Raw genomic sequence first — 25,959 nt, forward strand, 5'->3', positions numbered from 1 at the left:
TACGCCTAAGAAGTAGCAGGAATCTTAGATTCCATGATCATTCTAGGAAGATTCCTACTAATTATAGTAGGAATACTAAGTCCATATTTCGTGCAGGGAATAGACCTCAACATTATCAAATACACATGTATAGAATATACAATAAAATTACAAGATTCATAATAAGTTATAACAAAGGATACTACACATGTAAAATTCTATAATAACATTTAACCTGAGTACTTTGTAAATTTCTGTTTCCCTAATTATTATATTTTTGATGCATAATTTAAATATAATCAACAAATAAACTATTTCTTTACAGAGACTGTGGTGATGTTCTCTTGGTCCTTCATTTGTTGATAAAATGTTATATTGCCTATTGGTCAATTTCTCATTTAACAAACTGTACTTTTTGTTCTGGGACCAATGAAATTTTACAAGTAAAGAACACTAAAACTACTTTGATCAGCAAATATAGTTTTTTATTGCATTTTCTGAACACTAATTACTATGATTTTTTTTATGAAAAAACATTATTGCTGCTTGGTTCGTACAACCCGAAAATTGGTTTCCGTTCTCTAACTTTAGTTTGCCTCACAATGCTTATTACCACAAATCACAGATCAAGTTCGAAATTGGGTGGCGTCACTTTTACCGTTCATGTGTTATGCCCCTTTATAAACATAAAAATTGCTGAATTTTTTGTTTCCGTTCTCTAACTTTAGTTTGCCTCAACCAAATGTTATAAAACTTATACACAATGCTTATTACCACAAAACACAGATCAAGATCGAAATTGGGTGGCATCACTTTTACCTTTCATGAGTTATGCCCCTTTATAAACATAAAAATTGCTGAATTTTTCGTTTCTGTTCTCTTACTTTAGTTTGCCTCGATCAGCCAAATGTTATAAACTTATACACAATGCTTATTACCACAAAACACAGATCAAGATCGAAATTGGGTGGCATCACTTTTACCTTTCATGAGTTATGCCCCTTTATAAACATAAAAATTGCTGAATTTTTCGTTTCTGTTCTCTTACTTTAGTTTGCCTCGATCAGCCAAATGTTATAAACTTATACACAATGCTTATTACCACAAAACACAGATCAAGATCGAAATTGGGTGGCGTCACTTTTACCGTTCTGGGACCAATGAAATTTTACAAGTAAAGAACACTAAAACTACTTTGATCAGCAAATATAGTTTTTTATTGCATTTTCTGAACACTAATTACTATGATTTTTTTTATGAAAAAACATTATTGCTGCTTGGTTCGTACAACCCCAAAATTGGTTTCCATTCTCTAACTTTAGTTTGCCTCACAATGCTTATTACCACAAATCACAGATCAAGTTCGAAATTGGGTGGCGTCACTTTTACTGTTCATGTGTTATGCCCCTTTATAAACATAAAAATTGTGAGTTTTTTGTTTCCGTTCTCTAACTTTAGTTTGCCTCAACCAAATGTTATAAAACTTATACACAATGCTTATTACCACAAATCACAGATCAAGTTCGAAATTGGGTGGCGTCACTTTTACTGTTCATGTGTTATGCCCCTTTATAAACATAAAAATTGCGAGTTTTTTGTTTCCGTTCTCTAACTTTAGTTTGCCTCGATCAGCCAAATGTTATAAAACTTATAGAAATACTTATTATCACAAAACGGTCTTAATTACATGAATCCGGCATCTGTATGTGGAAGTTGACTCATGCATATTTACAAATGAGGGCATCTGTGGCCCATATAGACACATTCTCCATTTATTTAATGATAATGCCATGGCGTTGTCAGTTTATTTTTGACTTACCCTTTGGTATCTTTCGTCTCTTTTGTACTATAAATTCAGTAATTTTTTGTGATGTTTTAATATCTTATTATTGCAAAAATTGTGACAAGTTTCACTAAAATAAAAATTCACATTTAAGATTTCATATATATATATATATATATATATAAGCATTATTTGTAAGCAGCATTTCATGAAATTGCAATAATTAATCTTGCACTAATGCCCAATCGTTCAATTTATATAGGTACACACAAAATTTGTGAATTTCTACTGACTGGCTGTGAACTGCTTTGTTACCAAAAGATCCCTCAGTAATTGTCCTCATCAAGCTTTACCATTTTGAAGAACATTCCTGCACTTATCTCCCAAAGAAAACAAACTTTTATAAGGGAAAAAATAAAGACAAAAAAAAGGATGACTGTTTAAGTAAACTGCTCTGTCACCTTTCCTGAAGAACATTTGTGTCTCAGTATGCAATGCTGAGTTAGGTATACAGTAAGATAGTACGCTATATATATATTATTTCTACAGCATATCAACGATGGACTGCCTGGTCTGGATGGGGTAAATGTAGTGTAACATAGGTATACAGTAAGATAGTACGCTATATATATATTATTTCTACAGCATATCAACGATGGACTGCCTGGTCAGGATGGGGTAAATGTAGTGTAACATAGGTATACAGTAAGATAGTACGCTATATATATATATATTATTTCTACAGCATATCAACGATGGACTGCCTGGTCAGGATAGGGTAAATGTAGTGTAACATAGGTATACAGTAAGATAGTACTCTATATATATATTATTTCTACAGCATATCAACGATGGACTGCCTGGTCTGGATGGGGTAAATGTAGTGTAACATAGGTATACAGTAAGATAGTACGCTATATATATATTATTTCTACAGCATATCAACGATGGACTGCCTGGTCAGGATGGGGTAAATGTAGTGTAACATAGGTATACAGTAAGATAGTACGCTATATATATATATATTATTTCTACAGAATATCAACGATGGACTGCCTGGTCAGGATAGGGTAAATGTAGTGTAACATAGGTATACAGTAAGATAGTACTCTATATATATATTATTTCTACAGCATATCAACGATGGACTGCCTGGTCTGGATGGGGTAAATGTAGTGTAACATAGGTATACAGTAAGATAGTACTCTATATATATATATATTATTTCTACAGCATATCAACGATGGACTGCCTGGTCAGGATGGGGTAAATGTAGTGTAACATAGGTATACAGTAAGATAGTACTCTATATATATATATATTATTTCTACAGCATATCAACGATGGACTGCCTGGTCTGGATGGGGTAAATGTAGTGTAACATAGGTTTACAGTAAGATAGTACTCTATATATATATATATTATTTCTACAGCATATCAACGATGGACTGCCTGGTCTGGATGGGGTAAATGTAGTGTAACATAGGTATACAGTAAGATAGTACTCTATATATATATATATTATTTCTACAGCATATCAACGATGGACTGCCTGGTCTGGATGGGGTAAATGTAGTGTAACATAGGTATACAGTAAGATAGTACTCTATATATATATATATTATTTCTACAGCATATCAACGATGGACTGCCTGGTCTGGATGGGGTAAATGTAGTGTAACATAGGTATACAGTAAGATAGTACTCTATATATATATATTATTTCTACAGCATATCAACGATGGACTGCCTGGTCTGGATGGGGTAAATGTAGTGTAACATAGGTATACAGTAAGATAGTACTCTTTATATATATATATTATTTCTACAGCATATCAACGATGGACTGCCTGGTCTGGATGGGGTAAATGTAGTGTAACATAGGTATACAGTAAGATAGTACTCTATATATATATATATTATATATTATATTGTTTTACTGTCTGAAAGCAAAGAGGGTCTACAAAAATCTCTTGATATTTTACATGAATATTGTTCATCATGGAAACTACAAGTTAATACTGATAAATCAAAAATTATGATATTTAATTCTAATGGCAAGACCTTTGTTAAACCATTTTACCTATGATAATGCATATCTTGAAACGGTTACAAATTATTGTTACTTGGGTATTGTTTTAAAGTATAATGGCAATTTTTGCCTTGCCATGAATACTCTAATGGAAAAAGCCAGGAAGGCATACTATAAGATAAAGAAAACTATAGGTATTAACAACCCATGTAGACTTCTTGAAAAATTGTTTGATTGTTTAGTTACTCCCATTCTTACATATTGTAGTGAAATTTGGGGGGTGGATTCACATTTTAAAGACTCTGATCCCTTTGAAAAACTTCATGTTAAATTTATCAAAGATATATTAGGGGTTCACTGTAAGGCATCTAATGATGGATGTCGAGCCGAACTTAATAGAATTCCCTTGAAAAATAAAATATTATATTCAACATTCAACTACCTGAACCATATAGTTTCTTCGGAAAATTCTTTGGCATATGATATATTCACTAAATCTGTAGATTCAAACCCTTGGGTCATAAAGGTCAAGAGTCTTTTGAATGGACTTGGAATGTCTTATATCATCAATAACTTTAATTATGTTAAAGGTAATTTAAATTCCATTAAACAAAGAATTAATGACCAATGTTTGCAAGTTCAAAATGCAAATATATTTGAATCAAAAAAGTTAGAGTTTTTCAAGAGTGTCTACATAATGGGCAGAAGACCACCCTATGTTGATATATTGAAAAACAGAAGTGACAGAGCTGCAATATGTAAGATCCGTATAAGCGCTCATATACTGATGATTGAAAGAGGGAGACATCTAAATATTCCCAGAAATGAAAGATACTGCTCTGTATGTAATTCTGGTCAAATTGAAAATGAAAAACATTTTCTTTTACATTGTGAAAAATACTCAACTAAAAGGGCCATATTTTACCAAAAAGTTTCAAATATAATCGTTGATCCTACAAAATTTCAAAAAAATGAAAATAATGTAATCTTTTTATTAAATAATAATTCATACACAATCCTAAAATTGACTTCCTCTTTCATTTCAGACAGTCTGAATCTGCGTAAAGCAGAACAAACTCTATAAAATTGTCAATATGTCTAATTCATAATCATTGTTTATAATATTACATATTAATATTATGTATGATCAACTATGTAATTAATATACCATGAGCCTTAACCATTTATTGTTGATGAGTTTGTGCTAATAAAAATTTGTATTTGTATTTAATTTGTATTATTTCTACAGCATATCAACGATGGACTGCCTGGTCTGGATGGGGTAAATGTAGTGTAACATAGGTATACAGTAAGATAGTACGCTATATATATATTATTTCTACAGCATATCAACGATGGACTGCCTGGTCAGGATGGGGTAAATGTAGTGTAACATAGGTATACAGTAAGATAGTACTCTATATACCGGTATATATTATTTCTACAGCATATCAACGATAGACTGCCTGGTCTGGATGGGGTAAATGTAGTGTAACATAGGTATACAGTAAGATAGTACGCTATATATATATTATTTCTACAGCATATCAACGATGGACTGCCTGGTCTGGATGGGGTAAATGTTGTGTAACATAGGTATACAGTAAGATAGTACGCTATATATATATTATTTCTACAGCATATCAACGATGGACTGCCTGGTCAGGATGGGGTAAATGTAGTGTAACATAGGTATACAGTAAGATAGTACTCTATATATATATTATTTCTACAGCATATCAATGATGGACTGCCTGGTCTGGATGGGGTAAATGTAGTGTAACATAGGTATACAGTAAGATAGTACGCTATATATATATTATTTCTACAGCATATCAACGATGGACTGCCTGGTCTGGATGGGGTAAATGTAGTGTAACATAGGTATACAGTAAGATAGTACTCTATATATATATATATATTATTTCTACAGCATATCAACGATGGACTGCCTGGTCAGGATGGGGTAAATGTAGTGTAACATAGGTATACAGTAAGATAGTACTCTATATATATATATATTATTTCTACAGCATATCAACGATGGACTGCCTGGTCTGGATGGGGTAAATGTAGTGTAACATAGGTATACAGTAAGATAGTACTCTATATATATATATATATATTATTTCTACAGCATATCAACAATGGACTGCCTGGTCTGGATGGGGTAAATGTAGTGTAACATAGGTATACAGTAAGATAGTACGCTATATATATATTATTTCTACAGCATATCAACGATGGACTGCCTGGTCTGGATGGGGTAAATGTAGTGTAACATAGGTATACAGTAAGATAGTACTCTATATATATATATATTATTTCTACAGCATATCAACGATGGACTGCCTGGTCAGGATGGGGTAAATGTAGTGTAACATAGGTATACAGTAAGATAGTACTCTATATATATATATATTATTTCTACAGCATATCAACGATGGACTGCCTGGTCTGGATGGGGTAAATGTAGTGTAACATAGGTATACAGTAAGATAGTACTCTATATATATATATATATATTATTTCTACAGCATATCAACGATGGACTGCCTGGTCTGGATGGGGTAAATGTAGTGTAACATAGGTATACAGTAAGATAGTACGCTATATATATGTATATTATTTCTACAGCATATCAACGATGGACTGCCTGGTCAGGATAGGGTAAATGTAGTGTAACATAGGTATACAGTAAGATAGTACTCTATATATATATTATTTCTACAGCATATCAACGATGGACTGCCTGGTCTGGATGGGGTAAATGTAGTGTAACATAGCTATACAGTAAGATAGTACTCTATATATATATTATTTCTACAGCATATCAACGATGGACTGCCTGGTCTGGATGGGGTAAATGTAGTGTAACATAGGTATACAGTAAGATAGTACTCTATATATATATTATTTCTACAGCATATCAACGATGGACTGCCTGGTCAGGATAGGGTAAATGTAATGTAACATAGGTATACAGTAAGATAGTACTCTATATATATATTATTTCTACAGCATATCAACGATGGACTGCCTGGTCTGGATGGGGTAAATGTAGTGTAACATAGGTATACAGTAAGATAGTACGCTATATATGTATATATTATTTCTACAGCATATCAACGATGGACTGCCTGGTCAGGATAGGGTAAATGTAGTGTAACATAGGCATACAGTAAGATAGTACGCTATATATATATATATTATTTCTACAGCATATCAACGATGGACTGCCTGGTCTGGATGGGGTAAATGTAGTGTAACATAGGTATACAGTAAGATAGTACGCTATATATATATATATATTATTTCTACAGCATATCAACGATGGACTGCCTGGTCAGGATAGGGTAAATGTAGTGTAACATAGGTATACAGTAAGATAGTACGCTATATATATATATATTATTTCTACAGCATATCAACGATGGACTGCCTGGTCTGGATGGGGTAAATGTAGTGTAACATAGGTATACAGTAAGATAGTACTCTATATATATATTATTTCTACAGCATATCAACGATGGACTGCCTGGTCTGGATGGGGTAAATGTAGTGTAACATAGGTATACAGTAAGATAGTACGCTATATATATATATATATTATTTCTACAGCATATCAACGATGGACTGCCTGGTCTGGATGGGGTAAATGTAGTGTAACATAGGTATACAGTAAGATAGTACGCTATATATATATATATTATTTCTACAGCATATCAACGATGGACTGCCTGGTCTGGATGGGGTAAATGTAGTGTAACATAGGTATACAGTAAGATAGTACTCTATATATATATTATTTCTACAGCATATCAACGATGGACTGCCTGGTCTGGATGGGGTAAATGTAGTGTAACATAGGTATACAGTAAGATAGTACTCTATATATATATTATTTCTACAGCATATCAACGATGGACTGCCTGGTCTGGATGGGGTAAATGTAGTGTAACATAGGTATACAGTAAGATAGTACGCTATATATATATATATATTATTTCTACAGCATATCAACGATGGACTGCCTGGTCTGGATGGGGTAAATGTAGTGTAACATAGGTATACAGTAAGATAGTACGCTATATATATATATATTATTTCTACAGCATATCAACGATGGACTGCCTGGTCTGGATGGGGTAAATGTAGTGTAACATGTGCAACAGGTATATCTATAAGGAAAAGAGAATGTAAAATGGCTGAAGGAGGCTGTCAAGGTCAGGATTCACAAATGAAATCTTGTACAATGTCATCTTGTCCGATCACCATCATCCCCTCGACCACGACCACTACCACTACCACTACCCATGCTCCAGTGAATGTTCCGTTAGAATGGGGTCAGTGGTCTGAATGCTCTGTAACCTGTGGTATGGGAGTGATATTTAGACAGAAATACTGTCATGATCAAAGTAGGCGGCATTGTAAAGGGCCAGTTCAACATGAGAATAAACGATGTATAACTGATTCTTGTAACCAGCAAGGTAATCACAACTTTATAACTTTCATTCATTTTCCCTTCAAGTTTGTCCCCGACGCTCTATTTTGAAACTAATACTGTATGATAAAACAAATTTTACAGAAAACTCAGCAATCATGGGCATACATTACACCTAGTAGCATGGGCAGATCATCCAAATTTAATGCTTTGTTTCGCATCTATAACTATAGTTTTAACATGAATTGAAAAGTAAACCAATTTATTTTATTATTTTAGTGACATATAGTAATTGTTACATTTCTCCTTCTGTTCAATGTTGGTCGGATAAACAATCTAGGCTTTAAAGAGGTGAATATCATGCTATATTCAGGCCATTGTGCTGGAATATGGCTCTCTTATTAACATTTTTGGAAATTAATTTAGTTTCTTTATTGACTTTAAAGGTTGTTGAAGATGAATTGATAGAATTAAGGACCTAGACTGTTTTAATCAGGTTGAGATTTGCAGTGTTCACATTACATTATTAATATCATTTGTTACTGAACTTCTAAAACACATATAACATAATTTTTTTAGAGGTACGACAACAAATGCAGATTTTAGAAGGTCATGATGCTGTTTTACCATGTGGAATAAAAAAGAAGCCACATAACAGCATATACTGGATAACACCTAAAGGAAAGAAAATAGACTCACATACTGTTATTAAAAGGTTGGAAGATTTTACTGTAAACTTATATGTTCATTATGTCGTTAAAAGGTTTGAGATTATACTAATATCTAAATGCACACATAGTACTGTACGTTACTTCAGAACTTATACGCATTTCAATCTATTTAGCTTGAACATTAGAAATATTTATAGTCTAGATTTTATATTTTCAATGAATTGTTTTAAAATTTGCTCAAATTGTAAAGATGTTGTGTTTGTGAATGATAACGTGATGACAATGAGTCGATGTATATATATTTCTTTAATTCTTAGCCAATTTATGCTTTTCCTGACCTGTTGATTATTTTTATTTAAAGACCAAACAGCCTATTCAGTTCTACCAGTGATTTTTCCTTAAAATTTTATGTGAAGGTATTTCATGATTTGAGGAACAAAATATGATAAAAAAAATTGGGGGTCACCGACTTAGTTTTGTCACTATCGCAACCTCAGTTTCGTGTTTTCCCGAATATTAACATGATATTTGCTTGTTATTTAAACTCTCAAAAAATCCCATTATATCAAACCTACAAGCATAATTCTTGTTTCATGCTAAACAGTAGATTTGTGTCTATCAAATACAGGTTCAAGAGTTTAAGACTCTTATTGTTTTGATCTTAAAAAATATGATTTATTTCATTCCCGCCAAAAATAAAACGCAAGAATGAAAAACGTTTCAAGTATTAAAAAATATCTACCAGTGATTTTTTCATAAAATTTCAAGAAAGAAATTGCCATGTGTACTCTTCAAAATACTGCAAAAAAATGTATATGTCACCGACCTTTCATAAAAGTTATGATTAATTTTCATGTTTTTTTCTCGTTCGTTTTGAAAAAAAAGAGTTGTCTTTCTTCAGAACATTGAATCTGACGTCATAGTACAAGTTTTCCTTGCTGGCGTACTATTTGAAAAAAATTGCAAATTGGACGTTTGAAACCCACATTTAAATTTTCAAGAATCAAAAATAACAACTATATTAACCTACTTTATTATCCGGTAATAAAAGAGATCACGTGCATGTATGTATCAGTATCAGATCTCATGATGTTGTTGCCGCACAAAATTAACCTTCAGAAACACCATCCGTCGGAATGAAAAATTGTTCGAAATAACCTTTTACGACGCTTTAGAAAGGAATGTCTATTTTTGTCCTCTCCCTCTCATTAGCAAAATCATTGAAAATAAAAAGAGAAATGAAAGTTGACACTGGTTAACTTACAGACTATTTGACTATATTAAACTAGATGTGTGGGGTTTTTTGTCATGTCAATTTCAGAATTTGCCCTAGCGCACTCTTTCGCTACTGTTGACAGACGGACACACATTAGCACGGGCGCATCCTTTATAAAACGTTTTACATCCATTTAACCTATCATAAAATACGATCCCCGTTATTACTACCTCACGTGTTTTGAATAAACGAGACAGTAAATACAAACTACAAATAAGTTTTTAATACAAAAATTGATTTAGAATATAAGAAATAATTTTCCGTTGAAAACTATAAAGTATTTCTCAAAACAGGATGAAATATTATGAATCTATAAATAGCTCATTTTGGGAATTAAAACAAAGACAAGGTATGTATAGATTGCCGACAATGAACTTTTATCATTTTTATTTTTACTAAAAGATTTTGTCATTAAGCAGTATAGATAAAATTTAACTTCATTGCAAGATCACCAATATTTTACGAGAATCTTAAAGAAATAAGTTAATCTCACCATGCATACTTTGCCAGTATATCGAAACTTCTAGAAAGTATTGATTATCAGCCTAACCTTCTGAAAACTCAATTTTGAAAATCACATATTAAGTTAGAATTCTAAGCGTTAGTCATATAAATTTACCAGTGTAAAGTTACACGGGCGTACGAGATTTGCGCCGATTTAAAAAAAAATTCGATCTTTAATTTAAGCCGATTTGATTCTTTCATTAGCGCCAATTTTATTTTTTTTATCACTAGCCCCGATACTATATTTGCTATACGAGTAAATACATGTACATGTAGTAAACCTAGAATGTATATTGCATGGCAATATATGGATATAAACAGTGTTCCCTTATGTTTAAGATAATTTTGGTTATATTGTTCGAGAACTTCGTTTTGACACGAGAAAGAAAAGATGGACTTCGTTGTTGGCAAGTACAACATGTATAGAAAAGATGAAATGACAAGAAAGGAATATATCAGATGTGTGGCATATAAATTCTCGACAAGATAATAATTCATTGTACTAGTATTACATTTTTATGGATTTTATTGTGGTGCTTTGAAATGCTGTGAATAGAATTTTACTCCGTGATTTTAGTGGATGTAAACAGAGTGCACAAATATCTTTTAAATTGACTTATCCTGCTCGAAATTCTAATCCCACCTCCTCTTTGTGAGCAGGGGACAACAGTTATATACATGTTGTAATTGACAATTCATAACATATGTACAACTGGCTAACAGAAGAGGTTTATATGATAAATAAAAAAATAACTCTCACCTATAATTTACCTGTACACAATGAATCAGCGCAAGTGAAAGAAAAAAAGTGAAATGCAGATCGGCGCAAATGCAAAAAGCCGAGTTCAACATTTATATTTTTATTATTGTTTTTATTAAAACGGAGGTTACAGATAATGTAGTATCTTTTGTGTCCATTTGTGTTTAATTTCCACTAGGTATTAGCGCGACGCTTAATTCCACTTTTCTTGGAAGACGTAGTTTTAAGCGTACATCATGTTGGAATCCGTGAAAAACACGAAATAGGACGTTATAATTTGACGTTTTTTTTCGTGGCTAGAAACAACGTCATAGAGCTTTTATGTCACTACCAAGTTGCGTTAGTTGATGCGCATCAACAATAGGCTGTTTGGTCTTTAATGAACATGTGGTTCGTTTGATCTCAGCTCTTCATTGGTCAAAATTCAATTATGATGTCTGACAGTCAAATTTTCTTGCTTTCCTCTAAATTTCCTGTTGTGCCGTCACATAAAAAGGCAACCATGCCTGATGACATTAAATAAAAAGAACACATCTTTTTGCAGATCATTGAAAAAGAAGGATTAAGTTTGTCTGCATATCGTCTAAAAATCATTAGAGTTCAAGCAGATTTTACGACCACCAAATTTCGTGCAATACGATGTTTCTTCACCCTTGATAGGTAAATTTTTAATATTCAATACACTCTGCAAGCTTCACGTTATAAATTTGAAAGTATTTTACTGTCCCTAGTGGAGAAATATCGTATCACAATGGTGCAGTGGTAGAATCTAAATATATACATACATCTTAGGAGTTCTTGTAAATAGACTTTCATGATTTCAGGTCTGAAGTTTCTGTAAACAGTCAGTCGATGTCACAGATTTTTATAAAAATTTGCCTTGAAACAATTTTGATTGTTCAAAAAAAAAAAAAAAAATTAAAATGCATTTATCACTTTATTGTTTAGATATGCTGTTGAATAAATCTTCTTAAAATTATGTACATGCATTTATGTGTTTAATTTGTAAAAACATTCCAAAAATGAATCTTAAAATCATCATTTCTCTGGAATTTACTTATTCCTAGATTTCTATGCCCCACTTAGGGGCATTATGTTTTTCGGTTTATGCGTCCATTGGTCCGTCTGTCCAGCTTCAGGTTAAAGTTTTTGGTTAAAGTTTTTGGTCAAGGTAGTTTTTGATGAAGTTGAAGTCTAATCAACTTGAAACTTAGTACACATGTTCCCTATGATATGATCTTTCTAATTTTAATGCCAAATTAGAGTTTTGACCCCAATTTCACGGTCCACTGAACATAGAAAATGATAGTGTGAGAGGGACACATTCTTGTTTTTAAAAGTTTAATAATTTGGTTAATAGATATAAATTATTGTTAAATTGATGTAAAATAGTCTTTATAGTGATACTTAAATTCATCATTGTGATCATACCTGCCAACTTTTCAAAATTGCCATTGGGGATTTTAAGAGCAAGAGGACCTAATACTCCTCTTATATTGTCACAAGTGTTCTTAATCTACTACTGTATGGTTTGAATTAGTATATATGTGCTTAAATATCCTTTTAACTCATTTGAATGCCTGCTTTTAGGTGTTCAGTTTATATAATAAAGCTTTCAAAATTCAGGTCAACACCTCTCATTGGGGATATCCCCCATAAATCAGGATAGTTGGCAGGTCTGATTCATAATAAACATTTTTGATGTATAAATCATTTTAAAATATAAAAATAAGTAGAAATGATATGATTGCTACTTAGACAAGTATCTCCACCAGAGACCAAATGACATAAAAGTTAACAACTATATATATAGGTCATAATATGGCCATCAACAATCAGCATATTTAACCCATACTGGAAAAGGTTCTAGTAGTTTACAATTTTACACTGATTTGAATGTTTTAAAGCATTTTTACACCCATGAATTATTTTAATGACAAAATACACCCAAAAATAAATATTTTGTCTGTTGCATAAGCCATTTACATTATTCTAGATTCTGTCGTCAACTTTTAGTTTCACTGTCTGCAGTTAAAGTTTTTTAAGACATCAATAACTTTGTAAAACCTTTAATTTTATGGAATTTTATGAAATTTGGACAAGCTTTTTTATGACCAAAAGACATAATCCAGAGCAAAATTTTGAAAATATTAATTTTTATTTTTCTGGAATTTACTGTTAAATGGAATTTTTTTGTTACACTGTTTACAAGTACATACAGTCTTGAGTTAAAGTTTCTTACTCATCAATTACTTTATCAAACCTTCATAGAATATTATGATCCATCACATCTGCTCTCTAACATAACCCTTTTCCATTTCACTTTTTATACCAATATTTTTTCAGAGTTTTGGTGGTTGATGATAAGTTACTACTTAGAGAAACACAAAGAAGAGAACATGGAGTATACCACTGTGTGTCATCAGATGGACAAACTTCTGATGTAGAAATAGGTATAAGTGATTACAGATAGTTGGACTTGTCAATCAAATTTAAGTTAGTTTCAATAAAAAAGCATCAGTTATTTCAAAATAAAAATAATTGTTTTTATAAAGCCCAGAGAGGAAATGATAATTTGTGTAGAATTAATTACAATTTTACTGTTATTAAACATAAATGTAATGCTTTTAAGAATTATGATCATTCCAAAAAACAAATTAAAAGCAAAATTCTTTTATCTCAACCTCGGGGTGCCACTTTAATCTTTCTTTGGTAGGGGTGAGCAGCTGAGACATCAAGTACCCCACCCTTTTCATATATTTTGTTCATCAAAAATATATACCCTATCATATATCAATTAACAAAAAACAGACCTATAGATATATTTGGATATTTTTCATCTTCTGGTATATTAGTATAGCAATTTTTTTTTTTGGTCCGGCTGATCATCACGTTCATGTTTAGTAGCAACACAGTCACAATAATCACAACTTGTTTTTCCAATAAACTCGTCACATCTTTTAAATACTTTCCTCTATTTACCCCTTTTATGTCTTTCATTAGGAAAAAAAATAAAATTGCAATAGATGCATTTACGACTGTGGTTTAACTGCATCAAAAAATAAATACTGACATCTGATTAGTTTCAGATACTTATGATATAATCAAGCAAATGATAATATCAACCTAATGATATAATTAATCTGAATTTCTCACCCTTTTCATATATTAATTATTATGGAGCATGAAATAGTGACTCATCCCTACCACTCATTACATAGTAAGTCCCCCCCCCCGAGATCTCAACATCAGAATTGGATATTATCCATTAAAACATGACTTTTGTAAAGTCATGATAAATATCATTACAATATATAATGATTAATAATATATGTTATGAAGAAATAATTATTGTAAAATATTAAACTCCCTATGTAAATATGCAGATAGCTAAATAAAAAAAATGTAATTGATGTGTTTTAAAAGTTAATTTGAGATTTAAAAGAATACTGGTATGTTAAAATTTGTTAGTTTACCTAATGAAGTTTCTCATTATAGATCTATATTACAGTAGTTTACCTGTAAACTATAAATAGAACAAACTAGTGATAGCGACCTACCTATGTTTATAAAAAGCTAAGAACGACAACCATTATCTATTTTTCACTAAAGTGGTTTCTTTTATTTGCAAAATTGATAGAACACTGCCAGTAAATAAAACTTTAGCAATACCAAAAAAAGAAAAAAAAGTAGTGTTATGAATTTAGAAATATAAAGATGACTATTCCTTCATACAACATACAAATTTTGCATGAAAACATGCAGATATATTTTACATTCAATACCTCTTCTTATGAAAAAAATTGTTTTATTGACCTCCCTGAGAATTTGTGAAACAGGTATCGCTTCTCGGCCTTTTGGCTAAGATCAAAGTGTAGTATCTGTTCTTATCAGCTTAATATCTGATACGTACCCCATGTGGGTACTTCGATATTAAACTGATTTTTGGTACTCGATGAGATGTCAGGGGCTTGCTCCGCTCTCGTCACGGGTTGGCCTGGTATTGCAGTACCTCCAGGATCGGCCCACTCCCCACAAGGGGAGAACATACACAAGAAAATATGTTTCCTTATAAAATATGTGGCCTAAATGTTTGCTTTTTGTGTACTCTTACAGCTTAAAATATCACAAAAAGATGTATGATATAGTACTTTTAACATATTAAAATAACCAAAGAAATGCAAATGTTGTTACAGATGTTCTGTGGTGTGGATTAGAATTGTGCCAGCATGGAGGCAATTGTGTCAGGACACTTGCAAGACTTGAACATGGTCACAGGAGATTTGAATGTGTGTGTACATCAGGGTATTCGGGCATGTTCTGTGAGGAAAGTAAGTTACCATTATAATTTTACAAAAGGCATCTTCTTTATATTAGTTCCACTATCCATGAAAACTACATTAAATTGATGTGACCAGAATCTTTATGAATAAGTAAAAGGATGTGTGATGTATATGTTACTCTGAGAGAGCATGTACATGCAAAATAAAATAATTATTAGATATAAAAGGGGAAATAAAACCTTAATTAAAATGATTTCCCTGAATCTGAAGAATATAAAGGCCTGTACGAAATGGGACGCCCGTAAATGACACGGAAACCAGGCGTAGAAATCATACTCTATCAGGGCGTCATTGTAGTGTTTACGGAATGCATGTCCAGGCGTCAACCAGGCGTAAACCAGGCGGAAACCAAGCGTAACTGAGGCGGAAACCAGGCGTAAAATTAGGCGTAATATTTAAATAAGTACGCCTGATCCACAGAAAACCAGGCTTTATATGCAAATGAGTCGCCTGGTCAATAAAAAAACCAGGCGTAATATCCTTACATAATACTACACTTATTTTAAATCAGTGTATTACCCTGGCTGTGTACTTTTGTGTATTTGATACAAACTTCTGTACTATTGCTTAAATTTCTCACTGTTTGACATGAAACTTGAAATATTAACCATCAATTGAAGAAGCTATATAAATAAATACATATTAGACAGACACTGGCTCAAATAAGTTTAAGTTTAAATTAGAATTATGACAATTAATTCTTCCTGAAATAAAACCAGCATTTTAACTACATGTAAGTTTTTTTGAAAATTAATGTCATTTGAACCAAAATATCAATGATAATACTGCAATTAAACTTAATGTGAAAGATTTTAATGTTATCATCCAAGGATGAAGGTTTTCAGAATTCAAAATTACTGTTAAAAAAAAAAAAAACTTAGTTACTCACATAATTATCTTTTACCATGTATATTACTTTCCCTTTATTTCACAATTTTCATTACATGCATTAATCAATTTGATTCCATAATTCCAATTCCAAATTCTTCCAAAAAGCACAAAACAAGCTTAATTATCCCTGAATATATAAAGCTGCCATAAGTCCAACTCTTGCAAAATAATACCAAAGAGCCAAATTTTGAACAAAATCCCATGATCCTTTATTAACAAAGCATTATGGGTATTATGATTTACGCCATACCAACAGTTTTACGCCCGTAGGAAAATTTACGTCTTACTTATTTCAATTTACGCCAGGTTTACCATATTTTCTACGCCCATAAGGACTACAACTTTACGTTTCCTGTTCCCTTATGCCTGGATCAGGACACGTAACTACCACTTACGCCTGGTTTACGCCAGATTTCCAGGCGTAATACGCCTTATAATTTCGTACGGGGGAATAACAATATGCAATGTTTAGATTATGTAAATATAAGCTAATACAGACAAATATAAACAAACATTTTGTTGATAACAAAAATTGACAAGCCAGGTTTGAAATTTTTTTGAAGAGGTATTAAAAAATGAGGGGCATATTGCAAATGTGCCAATTTGAAAGAAATCAAAATGTTTGCCAAAACAAATTACCAATCTAAAAAGAACAGGTAATTTCACATTCATTTTAGATAATTAACTGTTACATACTGTGGATTCAATAGTATTAGTGGAATACCAATTTTTCGTGGATTTCGTGGGTGCATATGAAAATCATATTTAAATGTGCAACGAAGTACAAATTTTCTATAGGCATGTAAACTTTTGTAAAACCAAGAAATCAAGTATCCAAGAAAATACAAGTTTTTCTTAATCCACGAAAATTTGGTACCAGTGAAAAAATAAATACATGTATATCCACAGTAAGTTAATCCAAAGACATTTTGTTTGTTATCTTTAATGTTGCTTTTAAGTTTATGTTAACGCTACATATAAAAGTATTGACATACAGAAAGAGTTCTTTGATTTTAACACTTTGAGGTAAAAGGATTGATCTTTTACACACTGAAACAAACTGAGGAAAGGTACATCTTATTGTCAATAAAAAAAACCATTTGCTGTTAAAAAGTACGAGATGCAAGTTTGAGGTGAAATAACACAGTACATAAGAAACTTGCTTACCATAAATGAGCGACAGCAGATTTGTAAATATATTAATGTACATATGATGTCAAGGTGTTTTCTTTTATATTGTACACAAAAAGTTCAAATTATTGTCACAAATACAAAATGCTTAAAAAGACAACAAAAAAGCTTAATCAGATTTAACTAAACTTTGGTGAAATAATGCATTATGTAAAAATTTAATATATCCAAAATGAAACCAGATATCTAAACACCAACACAATATTCCACACAGACAACCTGATATCTTGACAACACAGTATTCCCCATAGACAACCAGATATCTTGACAACACAATATTCCAATTATATACTATCAGATATCTTGACAACACAAAATTCCCTATAGACAACCAAATATCTTAACAACACCACACTATTCCCTATAGACCAGCTGATCTCTTAACAACACCACACTATTCCCTATAGACAACCAGATCTCTTAACAACACCACACTATTCCCTATAGATAACCTGATATCTTAACAAAACCACACTATTCCCTATAGACAACCAGATATCTTCAAAACACCACACTATTCCCTATAGACAAACAGGTATCTTAAAAACATCAAACTATTCCCTATAGACAACCAGATATCTTCAAAACACCACACTCTTCCCTATAGACAACCAGATCTCTTAACAACACCACACTATTCCCTATAGACAACCAGATCTCTTAACAACACCACACTATTCCCTATACATAACCTGATCTCTTAACAACACCACACTATTCCCTATAGACAACCAGATATCTTCAAAACACCACACTATTCCCTATAAACAATCAGATATCTTAACAACACCACAATATTCCCTATAGACAACATGATATCTTCAAAACACCACACTATTCCCTATAGACAACCAGATATCTTAACAACACCACACTATTCCCTATAGACAAGCTCATCTCTAAACAACACCACACAATTCCCTATAAACAACCAGAAATCTTTCAACACCACAATATTCCCTACAGACAAGCTGATTTCTTAACAACAACACAATATTCCATATAGACAACCCGATGTCTTAAAAACACCACAATATTCCATATAGACAACCAGATATCTTAACAACACCACACTATTCCCTATAGACAACCCAATATCTTAAAAACATCAACCTATTCCCTATAGACAACCAGATATCTTAACAACACCACACTATTCCCTATAGACCAGCTGATCTCTTAACAACACCACACTATTCCCTATAGACAACCAGATCTCTTAACAACACCACACTATTCCCTATAGATAACCTGATATCTTAACAAAAGCACGCTATTCCTTATAGACAACCAGAAATCTTCAAAACACTACACTATTCCCTATAGACAAACAGGTATCTTAAAAACATCAAACTATTCCCTATAGACAACCAGATATCTTATCAACACCACAATATTCCCTATAGACAACCTGATCTCTTAACAACACCACACTATTCCCTATAGACAACCAGATCTCTTAAAAACACCACACTATTCCCTATAGATAACCTGATCTCTTAACAACACCACACTATTCCCTATAGACAACCAGATATCATCAAAACACCACACTATTCCCTATAAACAACCAGATATCTTAACAACACCACAATATTCCCTATAGACAACATGATATCTTCAAAACACCACACTATTCCCTATAGACAACCAGATATCTTAACAACACCACAATATTCCCTATAGACAACCAGATCTCTTAACAACACCACACTATTCCCTATAGACAACCAGATCTATCAACAACACCACACTATTCCCTATAGACAAGCTCATCTCTAAACAACACCACTAGGTTCCCTATAAACAACCAGATATCTTAACAACACCACATTATTCCCTACAGACAAGCTGATTTCTTAACAACACCACAATATTCCCTATAGACAACCAGATATCTTAACAACATCACAATATTCCCTATAGATGACCAGATATCGTAACAACACCACAATATTCCCTATAGACAAGAGGATATCTTAACAACACCACAATATTCCCTATAGACAGCAGGATATCTTAACAACCTCCAATATTCCCTATAGACAAACGGATATCTTAACAACAGCACAATATTTCCTATAGACAACAGGATATCTTAATAACCTACAATATTCCCTATAGCTAACAGGATATCTTAACAACACCACAATATTTCCTATAGACAACAGGATATCTCAATAACCTATAGTATTCCCTATAGACAACCAGATATCTTAACAACAACACAATATTCCCTATAGACAACAGGATATCTTAATAACCTACAATATTCCCTATAGCTAACAGGATATCTTCAAAACACCACACTATTCCCTATAGACAACCAGATATCTTAACAACACCACAATATTCCCTATAGACAACCAGATCTCTTGACAACACCACAATATTCCCTACAGACAACGAGATCTCTTAACAACACCACACTATTCCCTATAGCCAAGCTCATCTCTAAACAACACCACACGATTCCCTATAAACAACCAGATATCTTAACAACACCACATTATTCCCTACAGACAAGCTGATTTCTTAACAACACCACAATATTCCCTATAGACAACCAGAAATCTTAACAACATCACAATATTCCCTATAGACGACCAGATATCTTGAGAACACCACAATATTCCCTTTAGACAAGAGGATATCTTAACAACACCACAATATTCCCTATAGACAGCAGGATATCTTAACAACCTCCAATATTCCCTATAGACAACCAGATATCTTAACAACAGCACAATATTTCCTATAGACAACAGGATATCTTAATAACCTACAATATTCCCTATAGCTAACAGGATATCTTAACAACACCACAATATTTCCTATAGACAACAGGATATCTTAATAACCTACAGTATTCCCTATAGACAACCAGATATCTTAACAACAACACACTATTCCCTATAGACAACAGGATATCTTAATAACCTACAATATTCCCTATAGCTAACAGGATATCTTAAAAACACCACAATATTCCCTATAGCCATCAGGATATCTTAATAACCTACAATATTCCCAATAGACAACCAGATATATCTTAACAACATCACAATATTCCCTATAGACAATCAGATATCTTAACAACACCACAATATTCCCTATATACAACAGGATATCTTAACAACACCACAATATTCCCTATAGACAACAGGATATCTTATCAACCTACAATATTCCCTATAGACAACAGGATATCTTAACAACACCACAATATTCCCTATAGACAACAGGATATCTTAACAACACCACAATATTCCCTATAGACAACAGGATATCTTATCAACCTACAATATTCCCTATAGACAACAGGATATCTTAACAACACCACAATATTCCCTATAGACAACAGGATATCTTAACAACACCACAATATTCCCTATAGACAACAGGATATCTTAACAACACAACAATATTCCTTATAGATAACAGGATATCTAAACAACACCACAATATTCCCTATGGAGAACAGGATATCTTAACAACCTACAATATTCCCTATAGACAACAGGATATCTTAACAACACCACAATATTCCCTATAGACAACAGGATATCTTAACAACACCACAATATTCCCTATAGACAATAGGATATCTTAACAACACCACAATATTCCCTATAGACAACAGGATATCTTAACAACACCACAATATTCCCTATAGACAACCAGATATCTTGACAACTTACAATATTCCCTATAGCTAACAGGATATCTTAACAACACCACAATATTCCCTATAGACAACCAGATCTCTTAACAACACCACAATATTCCCTATAGACAACAGGATATCTTAACAACTCCACAATATTCCCTATAGACAACCAGGTATCTTAACAACAACACAATATTCCCTTTAGACAACCAGATATCTTAGCAACACCACAATATTCCCTATAGATAACAGGATATCAAAACACAGATACAATATCCACAATAGACAAACAGTTTATTTTTTAAACAACAACACTTATCATTGGCAAGCCAGGTCTGCCAAAATGTCCATTTTTACAGATTTCTTACAAAACAGTGACCTTTAGTTTTTGCAGACCAGATCTTTTTTGGCCATATAATACTTCCTTGTGTTCCTAAACTACCTATGCATGCATTTAGAATAGAAGTTAATACCTACGGCCAATACCATTTCCATAGTGGCCATCACATGACTCCCACTCCACTTGATTTTGGCTACTTTTCACAATTGACAGTTTTATGATATTAACTCCAAGAAGGACATTAAGGGTGTCATATTTTCATAACAACACCTCTGGAAGGAGTTTATGGAAAATGCAAGATTGAACTCCCTGCTGGCAACACAATTCAGCTGGGGCAGTTCTAAAAAAGTCTGGAGGGTCATACAAAAGTATGGCTGTTGAAATCACAACTACAGGCATGACTGGGGACCATTGGATTAAGCCATCATTCTAGCCATGTAATCACTTGTGTTTTTATTTTATGTTACAGAGATGCCACTGCCATTTTATCTGATTCTACTGATTATCCTGATGTCTGTCCTGGTTTTAGTCATCATTCTGGCTATAGTTATCACCTACATCTGTCACAGGTAACAAGTCAACAAAACATCCTTCAGCTCAGCTCAGCCTTGGAAACATAAAGCATAGTGTTGAACAAACAAAATATTTAAGTCAAACATGCTATTTGTTATAACAAACATTATGTTACAAGATTTTTCTTGGATACCCATGTGCTATATGTCCTGATGTAAATTGGCCTGTTTCATTGAACTTAATGGCAATTGAAAGTGATGCTCATCATAAAAAGAAATCTGAGATGGAAATTTTCAAAAATGAAAAATATGATTCATTTGGATAATAGGCATTAAATACTCATTTGAAATTTTATGAAGAAAAAGGGTCATTTTTTGGCCTTATTGTACCTACTACCATTGTATAAAGTTATTCAATCGAAATTTGTCAGAGATATCTGACCCAAATAAGCAACTTAAAGGTTTCATAACATGTCAGAATTGGATCTCGCTAAATTTCAACTCCAGTTATTTAATTACAATATAACAATAAATGAGCAAATTTATTATTACTACTGTAAATTCTGAAATTATTGTGATGTTTTTATTGATGCAAATAATGTGAATGGAAATAGGAGTAATACCACCATTGTTTTCCCCTATTAGTCTTTGTTAAATTATCATTTTTCAAAAAATTGTGCAGAATTTATATTTGTTTCAAATAATAAAATACTTGGCATGAATAAAGTTTTATCCTGTCCAGTACTAAAGTGAAAATTTCACATAACATTTCATTGCATATAAGACAATAATCATTACCGGAAGTAAACCAACAAAATTTTCACCCTTTTTGTCTCGCCTGCGACGAAAGTTTCGTCACAGTATGCAAGACTTAATAGTCCAGGGAATCTGAAGTTTTACCTCAAACAAATTGCAACAGAAATCATTTTTCATGAAAAACTAAGGTTACAACTATAGAATTAACATATCAAAAATCGGCAAAAATCGGACCACGGCAAAGTTGCATAATTTTGCGAAATAAAAAGGTCAAATTCTACTGAATTTCATGCAACGTAATGCGCGCCATACGTCAAAAGGGAAATAACTTGTATAATGCAACTTCAATGTCAACAAGCGGCATTTGTTTTTGACTTGGATTTGACCCATTGGAACTGAAAATTGGTGAGTAAAGCTTGACTATTACAATAAATGTATAAATATAAATACATTTATCATGTTTTGAACCTTTAAAAGTATTGTTTTTCCCCGAGTAGCAATATTTTGCTGTATCCGCCCCCCTTGACTTGACATTTTCGATTCCAACACATTTTACATTGATTTATTCAAAGAAATCATGTTTCCTAGTCTTGTAAATGGTTTTATAAGTAATAATAACTGTTTAGCGACGTTTTCCACTTTTAAAAATGACATTTCATAGGGGGGTTACGTCAAAAATAAAAAAAAGTATGGAACGCCATTGGTGACAAAAGGAATGAACGAGTGAATACAAGTATTTGTATTTACATTCCTATAAATGCTTCTGTAGTAATTTTTTGGTTGTTTTTAAGTATCTTATAATGGCCAGCTGTAGAAATCGTGGTGTTAAGTGTTCTATTATCTTTGTTTGTCCGTCAGGATTACGGTTTCCGGATCATAACTTATGTTTGAATTTACCATTTTTTTTTAAATTTTAACACAGTGTGGATATCCATTAAATAAGGGTCAACTAGATTTTTAGCCAGATCTTATGTAGTACATCAGACTCATTAATTCATCAGTTAGTTGAAAATAAATATTGTGTTTTACTGTTTAATTAGCAAATAAAATATGAAATACAATTATTGTTTTCCTTCAACCTATCCATGGGCTAATTATGTAGTTTAACTTTTAATCGAATTAAATTTTTATTTTGTAATGATTGAAAAATCAAACTTTCCGTTTCAGGATAAAATGGTGACCAAAGAGAAGCCCGAAGAAAGAAAGCAATGGTTATTTATCCCAATATACCACTAGAACAACAAAATGAGTGATAGTAAGTTTCATGACAATATATTTTTCATTGAATGATGAAGCTTATTTTTTTTTTATATGACCATCCGTTCGTTTGTGCACACGTTCATGTGATGTGAGTTAATGTTTTCATGATTTCTTCAAATTGTACTTTTTAGTACAGTTAAAAATATCCATTTCGTTTTTGGTTATGTCACTTTAAATTGTCGTTTTATGTAATAAGTACTGTGAAGCAATTAGAACATAATCTTACCGTCAAACAAATTTTGAGTATTTACTAGCGAATTCGCTTTGCTTCCAGTGACGAGCTACAGTGAGTTAGCATGATATTTTATTTTAATGATATTGATTGTGGAGTTTTATTAACAATATAAAAATAAACATTTCAATTATTTTATTATTTGTAGAACGTTAACTAAAAAAATATTCTTTGCCAGACTGCATTGAAACTAAATTATATTCTTCATTCATTTCAGATGTCCGGAAGTAGCTGTGTGATATGCAACGAACCTTTGGAGAATGGACAAGTTCTGATAACGATAAGAGAAAAAGGTGCCAAAACAATCAATGAAGTAAGCAAACATAGACAGCAAAAAGTGTTGCAGCCGGCCAAATACTACACCAAGAATGTCGTAAAAAATATACAAATGTTAAAGAGATTCAGAAAATTGGTAAAGAGAATGCTGATAACGACAGATTTAATCGAGACACGCGATCATCACAGTATTTTAATTTTAGAGAGCATTGTTTATTTTGTGGACAGTCAGCTCAAATGTCAGATAGAAAATATGGAATAGAAGTATATCCAGTTAAAACTTTTGAATTCCAACAGAAAATTGAGGCAATATGCAAAGACCGGAAGGATTCATGGGCTGCTGAGGTTTTTGCAAATCTTGAATATGCACAAGACTTACCTGCAGCAGATGCTATTTACCATCAGAAATGTAGCGTTAACTTCAGGACAGGGAAAAATATACCTATTGGAACACCAGAGCAAAAACGAATAAAGCAAGGTAGACCAGATCACACTGAGGCAAATACAGCTTTTCTGAAGACCATGGATTATTTGCAAGAAAATGAAGAGGACCAATTGACAGTAAAAGATCTCGTTCATCAAATGACACAGTTTTGTGGAGATCTGGCATACACAACAGTACACATGAAATCAAAGATCAAAACACTTTGGTGATGAAGCTTTTATTAGCGACGTCTGTGGAAAACCAAATGTGGTCACTCTTCGTAAAACGGCATCTGCTCTTCTGCAAGAATTTCATCAGAGTAAAAAAAAATCAGATCCTGAAACAAAAAAAAGAGATATTATCAAAACAGCAGCTAAACTTATCAAATCTGATATCAAATCAATGGAATTTTCAAGGTTGGTGTATTCATCACCAGCTACAATAGCATCTTGTGAGGAAAACATTGCATACTTACCTGACAGTCTTAAACAGTTACTTAGTGGAATATTTTCTGAAAAAGATTGCGATCTTAAAGTGGCAGCCATTGGCCAGTCTATCATGCAAGCAACAAGACCAAGATCTCTGATTGCTCCTTTACAGCAAGGTCTAGGAGTT

At 32.5% G+C, this 25,959-nt stretch overlaps 1 protein-coding gene and 1 non-coding gene across 2 annotated transcripts; both read left to right on the forward strand.

The window, feature by feature from the left end:
- The first annotated feature begins 7,791 nt into the window (after window positions 1-7,791).
- Window positions 7,792-22,457, forward strand: LOC127719351 (uncharacterized). Its single transcript, XM_052225419.1, has 5 exons — window positions 7,792-8,284; window positions 8,818-8,953; window positions 13,796-13,902; window positions 15,646-15,780; window positions 22,354-22,457. Exons 1-5 carry the CDS (start codon window positions 7,999-8,001, stop codon window positions 22,455-22,457), a joined length of 768 nt encoding a protein of 255 aa, XP_052081379.1. The 5' UTR covers window positions 7,792-7,998.
- On the forward strand, window positions 15,291-15,483 carry LOC127721025 (U2 spliceosomal RNA). The gene has a single exon (XR_007991041.1). It is a non-coding gene; the product is annotated as a U2 spliceosomal RNA (small nuclear RNA).
- Window positions 22,458-25,959: the final 3,502 nt, after the last annotated feature.

The sequence above is a fragment of the Mytilus californianus genome, unplaced genomic scaffold (assembly GCF_021869535.1).
Source record: "Mytilus californianus isolate M0D057914Y unplaced genomic scaffold, xbMytCali1.0.p SCAF_11, whole genome shotgun sequence".
Classification (NCBI taxonomy): domain Eukaryota; kingdom Metazoa; phylum Mollusca; class Bivalvia; order Mytilida; family Mytilidae; genus Mytilus; species Mytilus californianus.

Coding starts and splice junctions, on each gene's coding strand:
- LOC127719351 (XM_052225419.1), top strand. CDS start 7,999: ATGGCTGAAGGAGGCTGTCAAGGTCAGGATTCACAAATGAAATCTTGT. Junction 8,285..8,817: donor TGATTCTTGTAACCAGCAAG/GTAATCACAACT, acceptor TAATTTTTTTAG/AGGTACGACAACAAATGCAG. Junction 8,954..13,795: donor TCACATACTGTTATTAAAAG/GTTGGAAGATTT, acceptor ATATTTTTTCAG/AGTTTTGGTGGTTGATGATA.